Source organism: Acinonyx jubatus, chromosome B2 (genome assembly GCF_027475565.1).
Source record: "Acinonyx jubatus isolate Ajub_Pintada_27869175 chromosome B2, VMU_Ajub_asm_v1.0, whole genome shotgun sequence".
In the NCBI taxonomy this organism is placed as follows: domain Eukaryota; kingdom Metazoa; phylum Chordata; class Mammalia; order Carnivora; family Felidae; genus Acinonyx; species Acinonyx jubatus.
In genome coordinates, this window is record NC_069385.1 from 141500527 (window position 1) to 141528211 (window position 27685).

Below are 27685 nucleotides of genomic sequence, written 5' to 3' on the forward strand. Positions count from 1 at the left end.
TGTGCGATTCTGTGGTGCAGACGTGGCCACTAGGAACAGGAGGGCGGCCTGTCACCAGAGCACTTTATATTCTGGTGTGTTTGGTATGTGATGGGGGTGTTGGGGGGGCGGTGTTGAGTAATACCCAGGGGAAAAAATGGCTATGTTGACGACAACTACAGCTGACCCACTATGGTCGTTTAATAAGTAACTTTCATATTTTGAGCAATTTTATGGCAAATGAGTTAGAAGAAGAAGAAATGTTGTGAAACCGTCAGAGGCCGAGGGTTTTTTTTTTCAGGCTGAGAGCACAGGCACGTTACCTGCACTGCAGCTTTGTGAAGCAGAATGTTTTATAAGCTCAGCCAAATGCGCAAGGCGTTAAGACGCACCTCGCCCTGCCCAGGTCAGCCTGACCCCTGCCCCAGCTGGCAGCAGCGATCACCAAGTGACAGCTCCTTGAATGGCAGGTGCAGCACCAAGGTCCAGCATTCAGAGCCTGGGGTGGAACAGAGGTGGATATTTCTAGAAGCTGGGAGAGGTTTCATTTCAGGGCCTCTCTTTGAGGGCCCCCTTCCAGGACCCTGTACTTAATTTTGTATTCATATTTTTTTCTTAAGAAGAAAGCTTCTGTCTCTGTGTTATCCAGATCTACTCCTGGGTGAGGGTGTCTGTGATCCTCCTGAGGTCATACAGCATGAAGCGTGATGGGGGGCTGCGTGCAGATGTGCACGGGGACCTCCACATTTCTCTGGGGAACGGTCTGTAGTCTTAGTTATGGTCTTCTAAACCCAAACTGAAGAAGCGTTGATTTAATTTCTAGAGGCGAGGTTTTAGGATTCGTGTAGATTAGTTCCCTGAACACATCATAGGCCACGTCGGTTACCAGGGACACGGAAAGGCATCTTTCTGACCGGTTGGATCTCATCTGGATTACACACCCCCCATTCATTCATTCATTCACTGATTCACTGCTAAACATTTACTGAGTCCCTGCTCTATACCTGTAGTTGTGCAGTTTCAAGAGGCCAGAGGTGAGTTAGACAGCCTCCCTGCGTTGGAAGAAGTCCCATTGTTGATGTCATTGTAGTGCATCCATATGAGTGCTGTCCTTGAGATAGATGACTTTTATTTTTTTTAATTTAATTTCAGTTTTATTACTTTACTTTTAATTTTTTTAATGTTTAGTTTTTGAGACAGAGTGTGAGTGGTGGAGGGGCAGACAGAGGGGGAGACACAGAATCCGAAGCAGCCTCCAGGCTCCGAGCTGTCAGCACAGAGCCTGATGCGGGGCTCGAACCCACGAATTGGGAGATCATGACCCAGTTGAAGTCAGACACTCAACTGACTGAGCCACCCAGGCACCCCAAGACTACTTTTAGTCAAAATAAAAGTTTGTCCACATGTTCTTAACCCTAGCACATCACACAGAAAGCCGGATGCACAAGAGGATGGTCTTCTGGGGTGCAGGCAGGTTTGGGTGCACCTCTGTGCTCTGGCCGCTGCCCCCGCTGCCTCGGGGGAGGAGAGCTCCATCTTTTGGGGTACACGTCCCTTGTTGAGGGACGGACCCCGTAGAGCATCAACCCAGGTACCTATGGGGTGCCGAAGTAAATAGCGATTCGACTGCCATTGGGTCGAGAGATTTATCCTTGTGGTTAACGGTTTCGGTGACTTTGCAATTAGCCTCCTGCAGTCAAAGCAAGAATTGTTGCACATCCGTCACATGGAAGTATTAGGCAGTGGAGGCTGGATTGTAAAGGTGATTTTTTATTTCCCCGTTCCTAGTCCTGGCACCTCGCATTAACTCATCTGAACACAGGTCCTGTTGGTTCTTCACCCAAAGTCCGCCGTCCACCCTATCCATGCCTCCTGCCAGCAGCCTAACGAAGGTGTCCGGCACCTCCCACCTCAGCTTGTCAGTGGACCCTCTCCTGTCGTTCTCTCCCCTCCCTTCCACAGACCCGGCCCATTCCTGCCTCTGTGCCTTTCCGGAACGTGCGGTTCCAGTGCCTCTGCTGGCCCAGCTGCAGCCCACACTTCCCACGCAGAGGACGAAGGTGTCAGCAGGCGGTTCTTGGGGAGCGTGGGAGGAAAGAATAAGCAAAATAATGTGTGCTTCTGTGTATTTCTCCACGCGTTCTTCCACGGACGTGCCTTATGCTGTCCTGCCTCTGGGTCGCCCCCTCCTCCCCCTACTTTGTTCCTCCCACCCGTGCTCTTCTTCCCCACATCCTTCCCCTCCTCCCCTGCCCCCTCCCCCTCCCTCAAAATGTTGTTTCACGTTTCAGAAGGGGAGGCACCGATTCTAAAGCCTGTACACAGGCGGAAATCTTATATAATAGAATTAAAATTACACTTTACAAAACCAGAGCCATCTTGAGAGCAGCCAGGTGCCTCCCCCCCCACTCCTCCGCACCCCCAGGAAGAAGCATCAGGGAACAGAGACCACCTAAAAAGCAGTGTGGTGGTGACTCCTCACTCTTCGTGCTCCTTCCAAGCAGGACTTTCCGACCTTGTCCATGCCTGGCGCACAGAGAAAGTGGTAGTGGCTACACTGCCCAGCGGCGTAACGGAGCCGCATGTGAAGGGCCCGTCCCTCTGGCCGCCGAGACCCCTTCAGACCCCTCTTCGAGTTTGGGGCAGCCCTCCTGCAGCAGGGCCCCGGCTGGAAATCTCCACCCTGAGGGATACGTTTGTGGAATCAAATGGCTTCCACAGTTTTTCCTCTGTCCTTCTTTTGCCGAGTGGATGTGGTCGCATCCCTAAAAGTTAACGTTTTTCCTATGATTCCACTCTACATAAACCTTATGCTTCATGAATTCTGCCTTGGTCCTCCATAAACGCACACTCTGTCTCGTATATGTTGTGTATAATCTGGAAAATCATCAATTTGGTGTGACACTTCCAGGAAAGGAAATGTGATTTCCCCATACCTAACTTGAGGCCATCTGGCCCATGGTGCATGTCTGAATGTGTCTCTGTTGAAGGAGTAACTAAGTGATAGCTGCTTCTTACATCAAGCTAAAAAGCTTCTGCACAGCAAAGCAAACCATCAACAAAACAAAAAGGCAACCTACTGAATGGAGAAAATATTTACAAATCATCTCTATCTGATATGTGATAAGGGAATAATAACCAAGATATATAAAGAACTCCTACAAGTCACTAGCAAAAAAACCAACCTGATTACAAAATGGGCAGAGGATCTGAGTAGATATTTTTCCACAGAAGACATACAGATGGCCGACAGGTACATGAAAGGCACTTAAACATCACTAATCATCAGGGAAACGCAAATGAAAACCACAGTGACACCTCATACCTGTTAGAACGGTTGTTATATCAAAAAGACAAGAAATAACAAGCATTGGCGAGGATGTGAAGAAGAGGGCACTGTTGGTAGGAATGCACACTGGTGCAGCCACTGTGGAAAACAGTCTGGAGGGTCCTCAAAAAATTAAAAACAGAACTGCCATATGATCCAGGAGCAGTTCCTCTTCTGTGTGTTTATCTGAAGAAAATGAAAACACTAACCCCCCTGTGTTCACTGTAGCCTTATTTATAGTCACCAAGGTACGGAAACAGCCTATGTGTCCATCGGTGGATAAATGGATGAAGAGGATGTGGGATGATAGATATATGTATGTGACAGAATATTATTCAGCCATAAAAAGAGGGAAATGTTACCATTTGCAACAGCATGGATGAACCTTTAGGGCAATATGGTAAGTGAAAGAAGTCAGGCAAGGACAAATGCTGTATGGGCTAAGTTACATGTGGAATCTTTAAAAAAACAAAACAAGCTCATAATTACAGAGAACAGATGGATTGGGGTGGGGATGGGCAAATGCCCGAAGGTGGTTAAAAGGCGCAAACCTCCAGTTATAGTGTGAATGAGCCCTGGGGACATACTGTGCAGTGTGGTGACTGTAGTTAACCATACTGAGTTGTATATTTGAAAGTTGCTAAGAGAGTAAATCCTAAAAGTTGTCACAAGAATAAAATTGTAACTATGCGTGGTAGTCGATGTTAACTAGACTTCTTGTGGTAGCCATTTTGGAACATACAAAACACGATGAGGTTGTACACCTGAACGATAACAATGTAGTGTGTCGGTTGCATCTCAATAAAGACAAAAAAGCTCCTTGTATAGGGACTCATTATTTGATTGACATCACAGTAGGGCTTGTTTGCATCTTTTAAATCTTTTTTCCCCCCTCTATGTTTCCGTCTTCCTAGGAATTCAGAAATAGGCTTGGGAATCACCCGAGTTCAGTATCCCACACTTCTGCCGTCGGGCGACACTTCGCGAGCTCCAGGATGGCCCTCCGCTTGCAAAACCTCCGTCGAGACCGTGCACTGAGGGTGTCCGTGGGCCTGGCTCTGTTGGCTCTTCTTCTCGCCTTTTTTTGTCAAAATCTCTAATGAAAACACAACTAAATGAAACATTGGAGAAGAAGAATAAATTTCTGATTAAAATCTTCAATGAACAGAACAGCAATCACATCAGTACTCCAAGAGCCGTCATTTATCCTGGTCTCCCTGCCTCTGCTCCAGCCACACTTTTTAATGAGGCTGATTGTGTCTCTCGTGGAGTTGGGCCATTGGTTATTTGACCTAAAACCTACTAACTGTTGCCATGGCATATCTTTTAAATTAAGCTCCTTTTGGTTTATTTGTGGCAAGAAATGCAAGGGGTTGCATTTTCTTTCAACCTCTTGTCTTCAAGTCAGAACCTAATTACACAGTCATCTTTTCCTTGTGTGGGAAGAATTTTGAATTTCATTAAACCTTTAAAAATATCTTTCTCTCTCTGCTTTGTTTGGAGTCCCGGTGCTACGAACATCTTATTTTTCACAGCAGATGTGTTCCTGAGAAGTTTCTAGACAAACCTGCATTTGGAAGCAAGAATTCTTTTGGAAGGCACAGGGAGAGTCGCCAGTTCCAGGGCTCTCGGCGACGTTTTTGACAAGTGCAAGGAATCCCCCCACGTCTTCAGCACCCGCAAACTTTCAAAAAGGATTTGTCTAAAACCAGCTGTGCCCCTTTTCTGACGTTTCTGATCGGTGACATCAAATATTTATTTCTACCTGACATCACTGGCCTTTACTAAATACAGTGACTTATTTCACTTACGTGAAAGGAGTTGACTTATTAAGCAATCTTACGAACATCAGAATTTAAATGTTACTTGGACGGTATGGAGTCACAGGGAAATCGGGTGCCCTCTGGTTACCATAGGACGCTTCATCTTTAAACTCATACCCTGTTCAGCTCTTCTTTTTATGTCAAAATGTTTCAGCCTTTTATGTCTTTCGAGGCATCCAAATAAAATTTAATTATGTCATCAGTTGGTGAGTTTGGAAAACAAAACCAGTGTCAGTACATTTCTCCAAACCCAGCATGTGCTTCTAAGAGGAAGTCAGGTTTCAAATGCAGAGGACCTGCCCGTGTCCCTCCCAGGGTCCCCAGCGGAGCATGCATTTGGGCTCACCCTGCGCGACAGCCTGGAGTCACGCGGTACGGGGCTTAAGAACTTTGCGCCTGTCACTGACTGGAGACCAGAACGGTGCTCCTGTCCCCCCCCCCACCCTTTCCCCACTCTTGCCCTCCTACCCCCCCTCCTGCTGTATGCTTTTTCTTGCCTCCACTCTCCTTCCTTCAGTTGTCCTTTCCGTGAAAGCATGACGGCCGTCCTGTAACAGCCCCAGCGCCCCTCACCAGCCGCGGCGGGGATTCTCAAGAATTGTTTCAGCCACACAGGGTGCCCCCCTCCCCACTTCCACTGTTTCCTTCCCCCCAGTCGGGATGCAACCTCCTTCATCTCTTCGGTTCAGAAAGCATAAAAAGCCCTGCCGTGGGGACCAGACCGCACGTGATCTCCTTTACCGTCCTGGTGACCAGTTGGCCAGCGGGGTGGCTGTGGTCTGAAAATCCAGCCTGCGGTTTTTCCATGACGTCCTGCTGGAGGGAGGGAGGAGGAAGCGGGTGTGGTGGTCGCTGACGAGACCGTTCTCCTGGACTCGGTGGGGGGGGGGGGGTTGCTGCAGGAGCAGGTTTGGACGGCAGGAAAGCTCTCACCTTTCCACGTCCTCTCCTCCCGGCCCATACGGCTGCCGTGCGTCTCCCATCGGCCTGGAGTTCAGCCTGGCCTCGTGACCGGCGTTGGCCGTGGCCAAGGCAGTGGGAGCGGAAGGGTCGTGTCTTTGAGGCGGACGTGTTGAGTGGCCACGCACTCTTCCCGCCACGAGGGTGATTACAGGCACACGTGTCACGATGAGGTCCCCGAGGGAGTGCAGGGAGCAGGTGTAGACGACCTAGACAGGTGTAGAACAAGAAAGGAACTTTTGTTGGCTGAAGCCACTGAGACTGGGAGTTGTCAGCATAGCATAACATAGACTGTCCTGATTCAAACAAAAAGCCACGGGACCTCTGGGTGGCCAACTAAGGCTCACGCTTCTTGAGTTCGAGCCTCCGTCAGACTCCGCGCTGACGGTGTGCGGCCTGCTTGGGAGTCTCTCTACCTCTCTCTGTGCCCCTCCCCTGTTCGTTCTCTCTCTCCCCAAAGAAAGAAAGAAACTTCAAAAAAACGTCAGCCACGATAGGACAGTCGACTTGCAGTTTGTAAGCATAGCTCCTGTTGTGCCTATTTTCTTTTCATGTTTGCTTTTAGGACCAAAGTCTTTTTTGGGTTTTTTAATGTCATCCCTCCTGCCGAAAAGGAAACTCTGAAGGGATCCGTCTCGGTTCATTCAGGCTGCCGTTAACACCACCGTGGACTGCGCGGCTTTTCACCAGCAGAAATCTATTTCTCCTGATTGCGTAGACGAGGAAGTCCAAGATCAGGGCCCTGGGGAGATTTAGTGTTTCGTGAGGGCTCACTTCCTGCTTCATCGTCTGCTTGTGCACCTCCCACGGTAGAAGGGGTGAGAGAGCTCTCCAGGTCTCCCGTTTGTGAGGACTCCACCCTCGGGACCCATTCAGCTCCCAGAGACCCCACCTCTCACCGTCACGCGTTTACATAAAGAAGATTTATTGATCAAGTTTCTTTTCCCTTCCTTCCACTCCCTCTCCCTCTTTCATTCCATCTTCCTTGGTTCATCAAGTGTAAGGTAGTCATTAGGATCATGTAAAATATTCTTTGGTGAAAACTTTGCTCTGTGTCTGGGAAAATGTGTCTAAACATCAGATTCCCATATGTCTTTCAGTCAAAACATGCTTTTCTGCCGACTTCAAGCCAGGTTGAAATTTTTAGTCATAAAGAGAGGGTCGGAGTTAGAAATGAAGCTTTAAGAGGTTTTATCATTATAAAACAAACATAGAAGAAAGCAAAGGAAGGGAAAGAGGGAGGGAGGGGAGGGGAGGAAAAGAGAGAGGAAAGGAGAGGGAAAAAAGATATTCTTAAGATTTGCCTGGCCCCTGAGGCACCCCAGGATATTTTAAATTTTTGAGGGAAACACCGACGTCTGTCAGATACTGTGCAAACTACTCACTCAAAATGGTTCAGTTTCAACATTGGAGTGCACGCTTTTTGAAGGTGCCATGTTTAAGGCTGGATTTTAGGCAGTTGCTGTGACAAAAAGCAAGTATCAAGTGAAAATGTGGAACAAGAACCGTAGATGATTTTGTTTCAAGGTTTGAGAAGTTGTGCAGTGCCCCATAGATGCACAGCTTCCGTTAAGTAATTATGGTAAGTTTGGAATAAAAGAAATATGTATTTCAATACACTTGTATTTTTTCACACAGATTTTGTAAGATAGTAAGACACAAGTATGTACTAAGTTGTTAGTACCTACCTACTTAGTAAAGAGAATGGTTAGCTGTTTCTTTTGGTCTAGGGGTGCCATGAGTCAAGAAAGCTTGAGAACCGGGGCGCCTTGGTGCCTCATTCTCTTGTGTCCAACTTCGGCTCAGGTCATGATCTCATGGATCGTGGGTTCGAACCCTGTGTCCGCTCTGTACTGACAGCTCGGAGCCTGGAGTCCGCTTCAGATTCTGTGTCTCCTCCCTCTCTGCCCCTCCACTGCTCATGCGCGCGCGCGCGCGCTCTCTCTCTCTCTCTCTCTCTCTCTCTGTCTCAAAAATAAATGTTAAGAAAAGAAAAAAAGAAAAGAAAGCTTGAAAACCTCAGCTCTATGGGGCAACCTTTTTGGGATCCATGCCAAATTTATATTTAATCTGGGGTCCTAACTATTTGTCAAAATATTTTTTTTTTTAGTTTTTTAATTTATGAATAGCACGTGTTTGATGAATTTGCACTTGCCTTTCCATCGAGCTAGCATTTATGGTGTTGAAACTATAAAATTTGAGTTAAGAAACCATAAAGGAGTCAAGGATCTGAACCAACTAGGTTCAGACCTCAGTACAAATTGGAGGCAGATAGTTTAGGGAAAAAGCGCGAGGTTTTTGACATCAGCAAAAGTTCGGGTTAAGTTGCAGCCAGGTCACTTTCTGAAGCTCATGTAAAATAGGGACACGATCCCACTGCAGGGTCATTGAAAGCTGAAATGGGATCACGTGTATCAAGTAGTATGTCCTTGGCACACACAGTTTTTTTTCCCCTTTTCATGATTACTTTAGCCATTTAAACATGCAAACCAATTTTATAAATAGGGCTAGGTGGTTTTCAATTCTGATATTAACTCACGACCACCCAAAAGAATTATATATGGAATAAAAAGATTCTTGCCTCAAGGGACTTAAGCTCTAATTCTAACAAATGCAGCAAAGGAAGAAAAATTCAAAGAAAATGGATCGCAGCTGTATTTGAGGAGATCAAATTAATGAACGGTGTGGGGCACAGATTTGGGTGGCCGATCTGAGATCAAGAAGGAGATTTTCTGTGGCCAAAGATGAAAAGAGCAAGCAGACTAATAGGAGACCTAGAAGTCATACCCTCCCCCACCCTGCCTTGGGGGTAAAAGGAAATGCAGACACTATTATTCTTCATTAGTTTTCTGTCAATTATTTCCTACCAGTACTGTTTCCTGGGGTTCCATAGCCAGAACATCCCAACTGTGTAGAGTTTGAAGCAAAGAGTTTCATTTGGCCTCTTGCAGTCCTCCTGGTTTATGGACATCTGAATGCACTTATGAATATTGATGGGCAAGTGCCCAGAAAAAAAATATTTATGTAAATATACATATATATATGCATGCATATATATATATATTTAAAATATACATTTAAAAAATACATTTTACATTGTATTTTTAAACTACAATATACATTGTAAAAAATACAACCTTGGATCAAGGTCAGAGAAAACTTGGAATTCAGAAAAGCCTAAAGAACTACAAATTTTAACACCTAGGTTTATGTAATCTGCTTTTAATATGCCTACTTAATAACAGTAACTATAGATGTTATTCCAGACTGAGTCCAACATCCAAGCTTTTAACTTGTTTTTACCCCCAATTTCCATAAAAGGGAATAAGACACATGTGGTTTTTAAACAGAGCAAGAGAATTTCAAATAAATATAAAGCATGTTGTTTAGTTAAGGCTTGTTATACTTAGGTCCAACCTTTGTGAACTAAAGCATACCATCCACATACTGTATGCATAAGTATTGAGGCTACTTACAAACCACAGCTTACTTTTTAAGTTGTGTTATCTCCCTCAGAGTCACTTTAGAATGACTCTGATGGCACTCACTCCTGAATGTAGTTCCTGGTGCTATCTTGTGAGTCTCTGCCCTTGCGGGATGAATTTGCGTGATGCCTTTACTCTTGCAGGTGCGATCTGTTTTGAAATAGCCAGAAGTAATTTAAACATCTGGCGAGTGAGGATTAGATTGAACTAAGTGTATTGGTAGGTGTCCCTGGGAAAATTCTTTTGTGGAACTCGGCCCTCTTAAGAAAATGCCTCGCAGCAGGACTTTCTTCCCTTAAACGCTAGACTTTCCCCTGAACAGCATGAACAACAACAACAAAAAAAGTCCAGGAGCAAATGGATTCACAAGTGAATTCTACCAAACGTAAAAAGAATAATTAACACCAGTACTTCTCATCCACTTTAACAAAATGAAAAAGGAATACTTTCTAACTCATTCTTTGGGGCCAGCATTACCCTGACGGTAGAGCCAAATAAAGAAAAGAAAATTGAAAGCCAATGGCCCTCATGAATATAAATGCAAAAATACTTCACAAAAATACGGAGCAGATCTGCAAGTTGATTTCAATAGCATATTAAAAGGATTATCTACCATGACCTAGTGGGATTCATCCCAGGAATGCAAGGGTGGTTCAACATAAAATCAATCAACATTACGTATCACACTAATAAAATGAAGGGGGAAAAAAACATTTGATCATCTCAACTGACACAGCAAAAGCATTTGACAAAATCCAGCACCCTTACATGACAAAAACCTCTTAGAAAACTAGGAGTAGAGGGGAAACTCCTCAACATAAAGGATATTTATGAAAACACACAGCCCACACCATACTCAGTGGTGAAAGACTAAAAGTTTTCTCCCTAAGATCAGGAACAAGACAAGGGTGCCTTTTTTCACTGCTGCTATAAAACATTGTGCGAGAGGTTCTAATGAGAGCTATTAGCCAAGAAAAATAAATAAAAGGCATCCAAATTGGAAAGGAAGAGGTAAAACTGTATTTGCAGATGACATGATCCCATGTATACCGAATCCGGAAGAATTCACAAGAAAGCTGCTAGACCTAATAAATTTAGCATAGTTGTAGATTGTAAGATCAACACACACAAATCAGTTGTGTTTCTCTACACAGCAGTGAGCCATTTAAAAAGATGTCAGAAAGCAATTCTATTTACGATAACATCTAAAGAATTAAATGCTGAAGAATAAACCTAACAAGGGAGTTAAAAGACTTGCATGCTGAAAACTATAAACCATTGCTGAAAGGAAGTTTTTTTATATCTAAATAAATGTAAAGATATCCCATGTTCACATCTAGAAGACTTAATGTTAAAATATCAACACTACCTAATGCAAACTACAGATTCAATGTAATTGCTCTCAAAACAGCTCCCCCCCCTTTTTGGCAGAAATGGAAAAACCAGCCCTCAAATTCATATGGAATGCAATTGCCAAAACAATCTTGAAAAAGAAAAATAAAATTCAAAGACTAACAAATACTTAATAACTTCAAAACTGACAATATGGCTACAATAATTAAAACAGTATGGTCCTGGCACAAGAACAGACATGCAGATCAATAGAATAGAACAGAAATCCCAGAAAAAAAAATTTTCACTTATATGGTCAATTGGTTTTTGACAAGACCAGTAAAAAAGGACGGTCTTTTCAACAAATGGTATTGGGAAAACTGTATATCCACATACAAAACAATAAAGTTGGACTTTTACCTTACTCCATATATGAAAATTAACTCAAAGGGGCTAAACGACCAACATAAACTTAAGAGCTAAATTTATAAAACCTCTAGAAGACAAAACATTGGGGAAATTCTTCATGACTTTAGATTTGGTAATAATTTCATACGTGTGATACCAAAATACAGGAAACAAAAATAATTTTGGGCTTCATCAAAATTAAGAACTTTGTACATCAAAGGACACAAGAAAGCACAAAGCTATCAAGCTATCAAGAAAGCACAAAGCCTACAGAATGGGAGAGAAAATATTTGCAAATCCTATCTCTGACAAGAGATTAATAGCCAGAATATATATTACTCAACAACCCAAAATTGAACAACCCAATTAAAAGTTGTGTAAAGGACTTGAGTAGACATTTCTCCAAAGAAGATACACACAAGAAGTATGTGTATATGGTCAAGAAGCACATGGCAAGTATGTGGCCAAGAAGCACAGGAAAAGATGCTCGATATGCTAAGACATTAGGACAATGCAAACCCAAATCACAGTGAGTTATTACTTCGTACCTGTTGAGACGGCTGCCATCAAAAGAAATGTTGACGGTGTAGGGAAGTTGGAACCCTTGCATGTTATTGGTGACAATGTAAAATGGGTCAGCCACCGTGGAGAATACCGTGGCAGTCCTTCAAGATTGAAACCTGGAACTGCCATATGACTGGCTGTTCTATTCTAGTTACGTACATAATCCAAAAGAACGTAGGGACTCTAACAGATACCTATATTCCAGTGTTCTTAGCAGCATTATTCACAGTAGTCAAAAGGTAGAAACAACTCAAATTTTCATTGATAGATGAATGCATAAACAAAACGTAGTACACAATGTTACCTTGAAAAGAAGTGAAATCCCGACAACATGCTATAACATGGATGAACCTTGAAAACATTATGCTTAGTGAAATAAGCCAGACACAGAAGGACAAATACTGTGTGATACCACTTCTAGGAGTTACCTAGACTAGACAAGTACGTAGATACAGAAAGGAGAATAGAAGTTGCCAGGAGCTGAGGGGAGGAGGAAAGAGGGAGTTATTGTTTACTGGGTACAGAGTTTGTGTTGGGTATGATGAAACAATTTCGTAAAAAGATAATGGTGATGCTTGCATACACAAGCACTGTGGATGTATTTAATGCCACTCAATTACGTACTTAGAAATGGTTTCAGTGATCAATGTTTTGTTATGCTTATTTTGCCAAATTACAGTATAAAAGTGCACTGTGAATTTGAGAAAGAGTATAGCTAGATATTAAGAAATAAGCTCGGGTTGGGGTGCTTGGGTGGCTCAGTCAGTTAAGCGTCTGACTTAGGCTCGGATCATGATCTCATAGTTTGTGGGTTCGAGTGCCGCATCGGGCTCTGTGCTGACAGCTCAGAGCCTGGAGCCTGCTTCGGATTCTGTGTCTCCCTGTCTCTCTGCCCTTCCCCCACTCGTGCTCTTTCTCTCTCTCTCAAAAATAAAGATTAAAAAATATTTTTTTTTAAGTCTCAGGTCACATTTGTGAAGTTTTTTGATGCCAGTTTTGATGCAGTTCTAAGGAATCTAGACTTTAGCCGATAGTCAGGGAAGAGCCACGCCAGGCTTCTAAACAGACCTGTAAGCATTGCAGGCTCTGAAGAGATGCCTGTTTGGAAAGATACGCATTGACAGCGTGGAGGACAGTTGGCTCTCCTGTTGATGCTCCAACCAGTGGGTTCTTCTGGTACCATATGCGGACATTTTTGGAAATGCACAATGGAATAACCACTTTTTCAGGACCACGAAGCAAGTCTTCACCTTGAGTTTTTCATCTGCTGCTAAGCCACTATACTTGTCCATTTCCAGGAGAACTGAGAGCCGACCTCAGCTTAGTCAGCGGGTGGTGGTTCTTGTCACCGCTGTCACTGACACGGGTATTGCTGATACCAGGGGTTGGTTGGTCTTATGCCTGTTGCTCTAACACATACCGCATAACCAGATGTGGGGAGCCCACCGTTATTTTAACAAAGAAAATGCCTCAATAAGAGGCAGCCCCCTATCTTTGTAGTGCAGCATCTTTGAACCTTAATCTTTGCTTTGGCATTTTCACGTCGAATAGCTTCCGGGGTCCCAGCGACCGTATATCCTCCAGCACCTGCTACCCTCCCTGTATATCTGCTGTGACTCAAGTGAGTGACTCCAGCTTTCTGGTTTTGATCTTCTGCATCTCAGATCCTGTTAATACTCCTGTTTAGTTAAGAATTCATATGCTCTCTTCTCGATAAATTTATGTGAATACTTAACCCAAAAGCCACCTGTGGTAACCATCTCAGGCTGTGATGCTTAGAGAACAAATATTCCTGGCTTTTTGTCTTGTTTTGTTTGTTTGTGTTTTTGTTTTTAGCCAGGGTGACTTCTGCAGCCCTACTTGGTGTCATTTGCGATATAAGAGAAGGGCTTCTGCTGCCCACAGGCACCAAGTCCTGGCCCACTACCCTCAGTTCCAACCTTCACAGGAAAAGGCTAAGTTCCTGATTATTGGCCCACTGCCATATTAAAACGTGTCACATCTATGAGACCAGAAAAACTGGACTATAATTTGGTCTCCGCTCCCTGTTTTGGGTGTGAGTAAACCTGCCCACAGCCCAGTCTCTCTCCCAGGAAACAGTGGTGAATAGTCAATATCCTGTCTCATTTGGTTACAAGAGTGAAATCAGAAGTCGAATGGAAAATGAACCGAGAGACGGAGCTTATAAAGTCTGAGTCCCATCCAGTGGGAGTAAAGGATCTTTTGAAATTTACTTTTAAATTTTTACCTGGAGAGACATTCAGGATAGGTTGGATTTTGTCTCATTTAAGAGCATGATCTTCAAACCTTCGAAGGAACGTCTGTTGTGTCTGTCGTCCTTGACCACTTCCCACCTTTCCTGTTTTTATATCTTTTTTTGTCTCTGACTCTCCAATAGTTTTTCTTCTCAGACATTCCTTCTGTGTGTAAGATCTCTAACCCCATCTGCTCAGAACAAGATTCTAAAGTCTCCAATTAAGTTCCCTCTTCTCTCTTTCCCTCTCAACACAACACCCTCCAAAATGTTTGAAGTTAGAAAGGTCAAAAGTTCCAAAGCAGTCTTACAAAAGGCAGAAATTGGTCAGATGGCAGTCTAAAAAAATGTAATCTCATCAAACCAGATTGCCTCGGGCAATCAGAATTATACAAGCTACAAGAAAATTCAGTAGCTAAAAATGCTGCATTTCAGGTTGAAGAATATTTTTAATGCCTTTAGACACGTAAATCAAAAGGCAAGTTGGGGGGTGGGGGGGAAGCAATTTCACACCAGCTTTTCCTCATACTGTGTGGCAGTCAGCCTGTCTATCCAGGGAGCTGTGGTAACTTCAATTAATATTAACAGCAAAACCTGTGGCAACCCAACACTAAAGTCACAAATGTCAACTCCTAGAAACTCACCGCTGGCTGCCTTCTGGTAATCAATCTTAAACAGCCTCTGTTTCTCCCCAGTGTGGCAGACAATTTAAACTTTCTTACAGAAATACTTGAAATTTGAGTTGAGATTTAAGTAGGTTACATGGAAAGACTGCTCTTTCTCAGCGCTTGACAGAAGGGGATCAGTGTGTTTCTCTCTGCTTCACTGAGGACCTGGTTTTGCCTGAAATTGCCAGCGTGGAGAACCCTACAGATCAGCCTAGAATAAGGGCAAGAGGGGCTCATGGAAAGCATAGAGTTTGAAAAGACCCACTTATTTTATAGATGGAGACACTGAGGTTAGGAGGAGTTAAGTGACTTTGTCGGAGGCCATCTCTCTAGTTTGGACCTTTTCTAAACTGGCTTCCCAAGTGATGTGTTTGGTGAAGAGATGCTTTGGGGTGGAACTCTGGACTTACCTGTGTCCAGAAATGTGTCATCACTGAGTGCGTGTCTTAAGGCTCCCGTCACAGCTAAGAATATCTCTGCAGCCCAGTGCCAGCTTGGGTCAGAGGTGTCCCCTGCACCTGTCTCCATCCCCTGAGCTCTTAGTCCCAGTCCCAGAGAGAAGGCAGCAGGAAGAGGTTGGGGGTGGGAGTCTGGGGGCACGGTGTGTGCACTGACCTAGACTGACTTTTGTTTCTCCACTGGAATGGGGTTATGAAAAGTTGAGTTATAGAAAGAAGCTTGAGTGGAATTTATAAGGAGGAATCCATACCCATCATACTGAGTTTATAGACTTCTTGTTACAACTGTGTTGTATTCTATAATATATGGATCATTATCCTTGATTTCCGGAACCAGATCTGAAATCTCTGCCTTCTCTTCTCTGGAGCAGTGCAGACCTTCACCTTTTCCTCCTAAGACTGTCCCAGGGGCGCTGTTTACTCTCTACCAGGTTTGGTAGCTTTGATTGGGCTGGATTTTCTACCTCGGCCTGTGACTGTTCAGTGCACACAGGTTATTGGCCATCCACTAGAGTCACTTACAGCCCAAGGTCCCAGAACGACCCAGTGCTCCAGCGGCTGGCTATGTCACTCCACGACTCTGTTACCATAAGCGCCTCCTTTCATTGTGCATGACTTTAAGAGAGAAAACATGCTAACTCATCCTCTACCAGTAGGGAAATTTCTCGACTCTTGGTAGTTGGGTTTAAGATTTATGGCCTTTGTGACTGGAGCTAGGCAGCACTCTCTGAGGCAATGAGACAATGAGTCTAAGCCATAGGAGCTGGATTTTGTGTTCTACTATTGGAACAGGAACAGGAAGCCAATGCAAAAATCCAGGAATGGACACGGTAGGAGGACCTGGAATGGAACAGAAATAAGGAGATGGGTCCCGGGTGACCACTTGGGAAGAAGCTGAAGTCACTGTAGTTTGCCATTATTGGTTTTAGAAATCTCGTTCAAGGGTCGGTTGGCACAAGAGTCAAGGCAAATAGAAATAGCAGCCAAAAACACTTTTGATGTCTGTAGCCATAGTATTACGAGTAACAGCCTCCTCTTCCTCACCTCTTCATCATCATGGCTGCCATTTATATAGAGCCAGGTCCCTTCCCAAGCACTGTAAATATGTTAGCATATGTAACACCTTATGGCCACTCTGAAGAAGGAATGATTATTCTAGATGGGGAAACTGAGGCACAGAGAGGTGACCCGTCAAGGTCACTAGCTGGCAGGTGGCAGAGCCAAGGTTATAAACCAGGCAGTCTGGTTCTAGAGTCCTGTTCTTAACCAGTGCACGTTACTGCTCTCAGGCTAGAGTCTGTGGGCCTGCAGTGTACCTTAGCTGGTGTCACAGAAAGGGGTGGGCAGGGCACCGGCAGACGTGCTGAGACCATGAACACAGGTAGCTAAGCTTTAGGAGATACTTAAGGCAATGTGAGGACACTGGGAGAAAAAGAATCCCTTCCAGAAGTGGGATGGAGACTTCTCAAGGGGAAGACAACTTGGCATGTGGTTGGCGAGTACTTAACTGTGTGCCAAGCAACTGTGCTTAGCACCGGGATGAAAGAAGCGAACAGGACAGACACCGTCCCTACCTTTGAGAAGCTCGGAGGCAGTTGTAATCCAGCTACTCGAGGTAGAAAATACAGGGAATTGTCTGAGCCCAGGAGGGACATCTAACCCAGACTGGGGAGGCCCACAAAGGCTTTCTCTAGGAAGGGTGAGCCCCGTAAAGATGGAGGCAAAGGATGCTAAGTACATTGAAGGGCACGGGCAGGTGCCAGGTGGGACAAGCAAGGAGTAGAAAGCAGATTGCTGCCAAGGAGTTGATTTAGCCAGGCAGAGAGGTGGGTGGAGATGTGACTGGGGCGGGGTCATCTTTAAGAGAAGGACCTTCCAAGGGCAGGTTTTCTCTGATCGGAAAAGTGAAATCTAATACTTGATATCTGCCCTAAAAATCATCAAATGAAGACAAGTGAAGCCTTCATGTGAATTTTCTGTCATGACTTAAACAGAAAAGCGGGGCGCCTGGGTGGTTCAGTTTGTAAGCGTCCAACTCTTGATTTCTGCTCAGGCCGTGATCTCACGGTTCATGAGCTCGAGCCCCTTGTCCAGCTCTGTGCTGACAGCTCAGAGCCTGCTTTGGGATCCTCTCTCTCCCTCTCTCTTCCACTCCCCTGCTTGCACATGCACAAACATGCACACACACCCTTTCAAAATAAATAAATAAATTTTTAAAAAACAAAAGAAAAAAGCAATGCCACAAACTGTGTCTCTTTCCCTATAAACAGTTATGTTCAGCCCCTTCTTTTTCCTCTCTGGCCGTCAGTAGCAAAAAAATTAATTTCAGAACCACTTAGGATACTTCAGAACCTCCCCCGTCTTCAGAGGTGGCAGAGAACAAGTCCTTCCCTTTGCAGATAATTTTCTCTGCCTCTCAATGTCTTGTAATCGGATGCGGTGGCTCCAAATTTTCTTTATTCCAAACATAGCCAGGAAGCAATTTCTCAGACAGTTTAACTTTGATAGCAGGTAATTTTAATCCATTGCGAACATCAACCTGACACGGACTTGCTATCTTCATTACTTTAATTACTCTTTTGGGCCACTCCCCGCCCCATCCATTCTTTCCAGGAAGGAGTGAATAGAAATTGGCAGCTTTCCTCTTACCATGCCGTTTGGACCAGATTATTTTTTGCTTCACGATGACATCATTTGGCTGCATACCTTAAGTAATGAAATTTGTTTGTGAAACTCTTTATCGTAACCAAAAGAAGAGAAAAAGTTACCTTTTTTGATGGGAGGTCACCCACCCCTGTCACACCGCTGTCTGTGCTGTTCTGAACAGCTGACAGTTGCTGTTAATTTACTTTCGCTCCCCAGTTCGACTTCCCATATGGAAAGCTGGAGTGATTTTTGAATAACAGCAAGTAATATCTGATGTGGCAGCGACTGGCAACTCTGACATTGAGCTCGGCTGTGGCCATTACCCAGGATTCCTCGCTTCTCCTGGAGAAGCAATTACAATTTCACAGGCTGGAATTAAAACTCCCCGTGGTATATGCAGTAGGGCACCCACACTGTCAAAGTGATTTCAGGCTGCTAATCTCCTGCCGGGGTGCGAGTGGAAATAGAGTTCCTCCTCATGGAAACGGAAGTCCGACAACTTTAAAACTTGGAATCTTTGATATGTTTGAATCTGCACTGAGGTCGGTGGGCACAGCCCCCTCTCAGCAGAACTGGTTATAGATTGCGGAAGATGGGCGTTTTCATCAGGATGGAGCTGAAGCTCAGGGTTCCGGGGAAGAAGAAGCCGTGCTCAGCTGGAAACGAAAGTCATGGAAATGGGCCCCAGCCCCTGTACGGCTCAAATGAGAAGGGAAGGAATGAGGGGACAAGTTCTGATCTCTAACCCGGGGAAGGACACCCGGCAGGTGCACGTTATGGCCGCTCCCTGGAAGGTCTTCTCAGAGGTCAGAGGGAACAGCCCCGCTGTGCAAGGAGGAACCAGGGAGTAGTGTTTTTTGAGTAAGCCCAACATGGGGTTTGAACTCACAACCCCAAGATCAAGAGTCACATGCTCTACCAACCCAGCCAGCTGGGCACCCTGGGAGTTACAACTTTTTCAGTAGAGCTTTGGCCATTGGACCTGGGTTCAGATCCTGGCTTCTCTTACCATGTGATCTGACACAAGGGTATTTAACCTCATGGACACAACTCCCTTCTGTTCAGTGGCACTCATGATACCCATCTCTCAGGGTTGTGAGGGGCCAGATGTGAAAAAGCTCTTTACAGTGGCCTATCCTTAGTGGACGCTGAATAAAGCATTAGCTGTCATCAGCCAACAAAAAGCTGTGTCCAATCTAGAACCCTCAGGAGCTTGTCCCAGCCTAGTACCCCTGGCAGAATTGTTTATTCAGTACTTTGCATCCAGTCAATTACTTTGCAAACTTAAATTTATGTTTTATTTATTTATGTATTTATCTATTTTATTTATTTATTTTTTTAACGTTTATTTTTGAGACAGAGAGAGACAGAGCATGAACAGGGGAGAGGCAGAGAGAGAGGGAGACACAGAATCCGAAGCAGGCTCCAGTCTCTGAGCTGTCGGCACAGAGCCCGACGCGGGGCTCGAACTCACGGACCATGAAGATCATGACCTGAGCCGAAGTCAGACGCTTAACCGACCGAGCCACCCAGACGCCCCTATGTATCGATTTTAAAGGGAAGTTTCTAGGGGCACCTGGCTGGCACAGTCCTACCAGAGCAGGCAACTATTGATCTCATGGATCGTGAGTTCGAGTCCAGTGTTAGGCTCTGCAATGACAGTGTGGAGCCTGCTTGGGATGCTCTGGCTCCCTCTCTCTGTGCCCCTCCCCCACTCTCTAATTAAATAAATAAATGCATTTTAGAAAAGCGGAAAACCTATTTCACCAGCCATACAAACGTGGTTACCGCTTAAAACAATGAAAAATAAAAAGTGTCCGAATCTACTTAGCATTGCTTGACGAAGCCTCTGGAGTGAGGTTCCAGCGGTCAGTTAAAAAGACAAAACAAAACAAAGCAAAACAAAGAAGAGGAGACAAACGAGGGAGAAGTGTTAAGGCCACAGCCGTCCAGGTTAAGGCTTCCTCACCAGCTGCCCCACCCCGCCCAACCCCCACCATACTTAGGGACCTGGTCCGTGTCTTAGGCCACTTGTCCTGTTTCCTGTAGCCTCACTCTCACATTTGAAAATGGAGAAGCACCCAACAGAGAAGTGCATCGACCCCTCTGAGTTTTTCTTTCATTTCATTCTCTGCACCCTGACATGAGTTTACAAGTGAAAACACAAGGGTGAAGCTCATTTTCTTTGTTTCTGGTGAAGAAATGTGTGACCCCCACGAATGAGAGTTGGTAGTCATCCATTCGCACCCATTTCACCCCTGAATTTCTCGGTGGTTGGGGACCTTGATGGGGCACAGCCGGTGGAGGTTCCACCCCGGGCCCGGTGTCCTTCCCTCCTTCGCGAGTGCCCAGCTCTGCGATACAGGAACATGGAAGCTTCTCATTCATTTTCGCCTTGTTACTTTTGATCTGGCCGGTTTGGGAGAGGAAAATCGTGAAGCGGGGCTTTTGTCTACATCCACTAAATGACACCGTGTGAGTTTATCAGCTTCTAGTCTCCTCTTATGAAAGAGTTCTGCTAAGTGTTCCCTACTCGGCACACGTCCAGCCCGGGAATGAGGAGACCTGTTTCAGACTCCATTTTTAACACTCTAATGAAATGATCGGCAACAGGCAGAAATCCAAGGCTAGCCTGAGGCACGCCACATCAGTATTCCTGGGACAGGAGCGGATTCAGATGCTGAGGAATTTGAATATCTCCTGCAGCCTCTCTCTCTTGCCAACGCTGTCACCTCTCGGAATGTTCTGGCAGCTCACGCACCCCAGGTTCCCACCAAGGCCGACCCCTCGGAAAGTACCATCTGCTCATTCTCCATTGTACCATCCACGGTCTGACCCCAAAGTGAATCCAGGAGGAGAGCATCATGGAAAGGGATGAAAGTACTTATGACATTGAATAAAAATTAGTTTTAGGAAGGAAAAGAAAGGTTAATAAAGTTGTCCGCAGGAAGGCGTACAGAGACAAACAAGTTGCTGAGATGAAGGAGGAAATGGAATGTAGTCCTTGGATTCATCTTTTACGTGTGGAATGATCACTTTACCATCCGGTGGTGTCTTGGGCCAGTGGTTTCAGTAAGTGGAGAGGTAGGACACCTTTTATGTTTCAACTTGTTTTTTTCTTTTTTACTAACCTAGTGTCAAATTACTCTCCAGACTTCGGAGAAGACTTATTTATGTCAAGGAAGGCATTTATGCTGACAGTTATCGCCACCCTACTCCACGATCTGACAGATCTAATTGTCAACCAGAATAATGATGTCAGTGATAATCTATAATGTATTAAAATTCAGTCTGATTCTGGGGATTTAATTCAATTAGGCCCCAACAGGAGTTTTTCCTAAGTAAGGACTCTAGACCTGAGTTAATATAATCACATGAAAAATTCCCCTGTAAGGAATCAAAGAAGCTAATTTCAGTAAAATGTTGTGTAGGCTTATAAAATATAGTGTCCTCTAAATGCTAAGGGTCATTTATTACATTTTCCCTTGATCACACGTCATTTCTGTTGGTCACGGAGAAAATGGCTAAATGTAGAGCTCCAGTTCGCTCGCTGATGTTTCCAGGAGGTCGTGCAAGGGACCCTGACTTTGCCCTTCAAAATCCTTCCTCCTGATGGTTAGAATTCCACCTTGCGTTTTTAAATTGAGGTGAAAGTCACATAACACAACATTAACCATTTTAACGTCAACGTTTCAGTGGCGTTTACTGCATCCACAATGCTCTACAACCACTGCTTCTATTTCCAAAACTTTTCCATCACGGAAACTGTACCCCTTACGCATGATCTCTTCCTTCTCCCTTCCCCCAGCCCTGGGAACCTCTGTCCTACCTTCGGTCTCTATGACTTTGCCCACTCTGCACACCTCATGGAGGTGGAACCATGCAACATTCTCCTTTTTTTGTCTGGCTTATTTCACCTGGAATAATGATTGTACCATGTATCAGAACTTCATAACTTGTACGGCTGAATAATATTCGTGTCCGTGTGTGTGTGTGTGTGTGTGTGTGTGTGTGTACCACATTTTATTTATCCCTGTATTCCACTCATCTGATGGATATTTGGGCTGTTTCTCTCTTTTGGCCACTGTGGCTAGTGCTGCTAAGAACGTGCCTGTACATGTATTTGCTTGAGTCTCTGTTGTCAGTGCTTCGGGGTATGTACATAGAGTGGAATCACTGGGTCATATGGTAATTCTATGTTTAACTTTTTGAGGAGCCACCAAACTGTTTTCCTAGAAGTCCATCTTTGGCAACTCACTCCGTTGGATTATGCATTCCTGTTTCCTTAGATCTTTTTAACAATTTACTATAAAAATCTCCAAACATATTTGCAAGTTTGGAGTACAACAAATCTCATGTACCTATTACCCATCTTCAGTAACCATCGGCCATGCGGCCATACCTGTTTGGTCTATTTTCCCTACCTGCTGCCTCACTTTTAAATTTTTGTCAGAGAATTTTATTTTATTTATTTTTATTTTTTTAACATTTATTTATTTTTTGAGAGACAGAGGGAGAGAGCATGAGCAGGGGAGGGGCAGAGAGACAGGGAGACGCAGAATCTGAAGCAGGCTCCAGGCTCTGAGCTGTCAGCACAGAGCCCGACGCGGGGCTCGAACTCACGGACCGTGAGATCATGACCTGAGCCGAAGTCAGTCGCTCAACAGACTGAGCCACCCAGGCGCCCCTTGTCAGAGAATTTTAAAACAAATACTAGACATCATGTAATGTGCCCCCCAAAACTTAAGTATACTCCTAAAACTAGGGAGGGATATCTTCTTACATAACCGCAATAAAACTTACACTAATTCTTTAATATCAACCAATACATGGTCTATATGTCCCCCATAGTCTTAAGATACTGGGTTACTTCTGACTTACTTGAGTCAGGAGCCAAAGAAGATTCACTGTATTTGATTCATTTATGTCTGAAATGTCCTTTAAGTTGATGTTGATCTCTTCCCTTTTTATCTATGTCACTGACTTGTGAAAGAAACCAGGCTCGGTATCTTATGGAATGTCCCCATTTGAAATGGACTAATTTCTGGGGCACCTGGGTGGCTCAGTCAGTTAGGCGTCCGACTTCGACTCAGGTCATGATCTCAATGCTCGCGGGTTCAAGCCCCACGTCGGGCTCTGTGCTGACGGCTTGGAGCCTGGAGCCCGCTTCAGATTCTGTGTCTCCCCCTCTCTCTGCCCTCCCCCACTCACGCTCTGTCTCTTTCTGTCTCTCAGTAATGAGTGTTTAAAAAAATATTTTTAAATGTTTATGAAATGGACTAATTTCTTCCTTGTGGTGGTGTTTACATCCTCTCGCAAAGTAAACATTCTATTTCTGCAGTAATGGCATACTGGGTTCATGAATAATTCATGAGTTCTGGAAACTGAGTCAATGTGAGTGTGACCCCCACCACCGGCCCTCCTCTCACACCTCACACCTCCAACAGCAGCAAGGGAAGTGGGTTCTCGTCGCTAAGGAAAACTTACTATTAAATATGTCTGTTATTAAATATGGCACACATTTAATATAAAAATGCCTGAAGACATTTATATCAGAATAACCAAAGGAAGACAATAGCCCTGTATCACAGATCAATCGCAGTAGACTCACAGAAGACGCCCAGTGGTCCCTGTAGCCTGTTTAGCAATTCTATGAGAAGTCTCTTATGCTAGGACGAAACAACAAATCCCAAAGGAAAGATATTGGAAAATGTGGAAATGCTCTGCAGAACAGCCAGTGTTCTCTCAGCCCTCCACAATTTTCTCCAGAATGTGCACCCTTTGAGCAGTTACAGGACAAATCATTCTGTCATCTGCACACTGTGTGAAAAAATGTAAAAATCAAAAGAGAAGGAAATGTGTAGAACACGACACCCACAAACGATAAACGCTGTCAAGGAAAAAATACATATCCAAACTGGGAAGTCCAGTAGAAGTTCTTGTAGCAAGCCATGACTTAGTAGACACCCCTGACTGGCTCTCCTGCCCCTGTACGCCATGAAACAGCTCTGGGAGCTTCTGCGTAGCATGCCGGGACCTCTGCCCCCAAGAGGCACATGGGTTGTTCCCAAAATGACATTTTACTTATTATAGCTCTGTAATTTATTAATGCATATATGCGTTAATTAATATATTAATTATATGCCTAATATATGCATATTATGAAAGTGAAATGTGAGTTGGAAAAGAAGGAGACGCGTAGTCAGGATTTTGTCGGAGACTAAGTTGAAAGTTTTGGAAAGCCGTGATATAGGTGAGTGACGGAATGTCTCGGTGATTGACAGAAATGGTGAGCAAGATACCTGTAATAGTGTAAAACAACGTGCAAGGGCAGGAGGACCTTCCACCCAGATTTCTTTACCACCAGGGACCAAAATTCTCACTCCTCTTTAAAGAAACAAAAACGGGGGCACCTGGGGCGCTCAGTCGGTTGAGCATCCATGTGTTGATTTCAGCTCAGTCATGGCCTCACAGTTGGTGGGATGGAACCCATCATTGGACAGTGGGGAATGTGCTGACAATGTGGAGCCCGCTTGGGATTGTCTCTCTCCCTCTCTCTCCCTCTCTCTCTCTCTGCCCCTCCCTTGTGCTCCTCTCAAAATAAATAAAAGAAACAGAAGCTGGAAATTGAAGGTGGTGCTTATATATGTGGTTTATACAAGAAAGATGATTCCAGTCAGTAGTCTCATGACCGAGGAAAATGCTCTGGCTATTTTAAAGTCATTTTTTTTTTTTTTACCTCAACTTTAACAATTAGCAAATAACTGATGGAGTGCGAGTGGAGTGTGCTTCTATAATGCTTCCCTAGATGAACCAGAAGTAAGCACCCAGCATTCCTTGCTCTGAGGCAACGTTAAGGTACCCACAAGTTCATTATCCAATAAAATGGTTAAACTCAGGTCCCCCGCCGGCCTGCCAAGCATTGATTTCCTCGCCTTGCAGGGTGTAGGGTAGGCCTGGGATAGAAGCCTGGGCTTACGTGGCTGCTTCATGCTGCCCATGTGCTGTGCCAATATTATAATTTTGTCTGTTTCTGTCATCTTTGCGTGTGTTGGTGTCAGATCGATCAGAAGGCCCTGGAGAGGGTGCTAAATCGACATGTGACGGACCAAAGTTGCTAACTAATTTTCGCTCTCATTCCCCATGAAAATAAATAGTAATCAATAGGCGGGTTATGTTAATCAGTGTGGACAACGGATGCTTCATTTTGGACGTTGGTATATATTCAGTGTTCTTGTCTGAGTGTTCGTAACTAGCAAGGGTAAGCAGTCAGTGGTCTGGGGGAGTTTTACATCTTTATGTCCATGTCCCAATAGTGGAAAAGTTAGCATTGTAACATATTCTGTTGACCTTTGAACAATGAGGGAGTCAGGGGGACCGACCTCCCACATAGTTGAAAATTGGGTACAACTTTTAAGTCCCCAAAGACTTAACCGCTAATAGACTCCTGTTGACCAGAAGCCTTACCGGTAACATAGGTAGTAGATTAATACATATTTTGTATGTTATTTATCTTAGATATTGTATTCTTAAAGTAAGTTAGAGAAAAGAAAATGTTACTACGAAAATCATAGGGAAGAGAAAATACATTTATAATGTTGTACTGTATCTATTGAAAAAAAATCCGTGTATGAGTGGATCTGCGCAGTTCAAACCTGTGTTGCTCAAGGGTCATATTTTATTATTTGGAGTATCTTAACAAAACCATATTCGTTATTACAAAGCTATAGTGTTAATTGCCTAGCAACTATTGTTCCTTCCTTAATTTATTAACTCATTGCCTCATCCCAAATTACCCACTCAAATAATTTTACTTAACAAACACTAATCTTATTTTTCTTCTTCCGTGAATGCATGCAGTATTTGTGCTCATGACAGCTTTAAAATATCTTTGGGGATAACTTTCAAATTACCAGTGGAGATTTGCTTTGAATTGCGATTCACTTGTCTAGGCAGAAAATTTATTTTGATAAGCTCTTAAGATTAATCAGATTCCCTAAAGTAAGTTTCCTTGGACATCAGAATTTATATTTTAGAGTCATATAGAAAAAGACCTAGGTTGGCATTTGCTATTACTGTCTAACCATGAATTTTTGAGAAGTACTTCTTCTACCTACTTCCTAAAAGGATCTGGGGTTCTGGGGTCTTCACAATCCTCCAGGCATTTTCAAAATAATGGACTGACTTCTTCTGTTCGTCACTAACTTCTTCCTAAGACTCTTCAATATCAGCACATTTCTGATGTCACGAGCCACAAAACGCTAATTAAGGGAAAACGAGGCTGTCAGTTCACTGCCCATTCACATGGGGAAAACACAGGAGAGCGAGATCCAGGCTCACTGTCATCCAAAAAGACACGCCAGGACGGTCCCCTCACCACTGTGAGCCTCTCCCTTCTCCTCACGTTGTCACTGACTGCAGCTGGCCATCTTGTTGTCAGAAAGGATTAGAGAAAAGGAAAGGATTGGAGATAAAGAGGGGAAAAGGAAAATATTGGAATTTGGGGGGGGGGGCGGATTCCAGTTCACTATTTAATTTCAATAATTGCTTTTGGAATTTGGAGTAACACACGGCAAGAGTAGAAGAGAGTATCTTAATGTGTCTCAGTCCTCACGATTAATCAAAAGGAAGAAAGAGACCTACGTAAGCTTTTTCATTTTCCCGTGCACGAGAGTAGGCACTTTGCAGGAGTCTTTTCACTGAACATAATTGATCATCTTTAGGGTTATCAAAATTTGGAAATCGTTCACTACACAGAGTTGAGACCAGAACTACTAATATTGAAACCACGAAAAGTGAAAGATGGCCACATTTTCTTTACGGAGACCGGTGAGCCGGGAGTGGCGACAGCCGTCATGCTGCGGGAGCACCTCGAGAGTCCAGGCCGGGTTAGGTGCGGGGGAGACAGTGGCACTCGCTGCTCAAGGGTGATGCTCCGTGGCCGAGAGCCCTTTGACCCTGAATCCAGCTCTGCTGTTTGCTGCCAGCCTGACCTACGGTGCGGGCCTCTCCTTCTCAGACCCTGTTTCCTCTGCACATGGGGATGGTTGTAATGTAACCCTCTTAGGACACTTGTGAGAGGCAGAAGGCGCTAGTGTGTCCCACGCACTTGGCACAGAGCTTGGCATATAGTAAGCGCTCAGTAAAGCTGCCTGTTGTGGTCTCTTCAGGGGAGGGTAAAGTTTCTGCATGGGGACGGGGGCAGAACCCAGTCCCCACTGATGCAGGGTTCTTCTCACCCCCCGGGACAGCAGCCCGGGGCCCGGAGTCCCATGTGCTCCTCTCTGGTTACTGTGCAGGTGGGCTAGCTGACAGGAGGCTTGATAAAGCCCAGAGAAGAAACCCACAGTGGAGAGGAATTCCCATTACTCCATAATGTAACACTGCTGTTTCCAAAGGGCCCGTAGGTAACGAATCATTTCCTACACAGGCCGGATAACAAGACTGTCTTAAGCCAACTTCACCACCTAGTGGCCGGCACAAGAAGTTGTTTAAAAACTGTTCTGCCTTGAAATGTCCCCCCCAAGGAAGGGTTCCTGTCCCCCTTCCTGACATACCTATAATTTCTCCTTCCTTTCTTCCATTTGATGGCATCTGTTATGTGCTAAGCTCTGCTAAGTCATGAGGATATGATGCAAAAGAGGCCTAGTTTCATCCTCAAGGAGCTAATAGCCTTCAGCAGAAAAGAAACCCACGTAAACGTACCATTGCAGGGGTGGGGACGGGGTAGAGAAATGTTCTGTGTTCAAAATGCGTTCAAAGTGCGTATGTGTTCAAAGT

The 27685-nt window shown here is 44.5% G+C and overlaps 1 protein-coding gene across 6 annotated transcripts in view; it reads left to right on the top strand.

Annotated features, from left to right (window-relative positions):
- Positions 1–27685, top strand: part of CDKAL1 (CDK5 regulatory subunit associated protein 1 like 1) — a 704834-nt gene that overhangs the window by 648821 nt on the left and 28328 nt on the right. For 4 of the 6 annotated variants that reach the window (XM_015085900.3, XM_015085902.3, XM_015085901.3 and 1 more), the window contains one exon: positions 4222–5332. The exons of the other annotated variants lie outside the window; for them this stretch is intronic. In XM_015085900.3, coding sequence (XP_014941386.2) covers positions 4222–4407 — 186 coding nt within the window. In that variant the 3' untranslated portion in view covers positions 4408–5332. Of the gene's footprint in view, positions 1–4221; positions 5333–27685 lie in introns of those variants that run through there. 6 annotated transcript variants of the gene reach the window in all.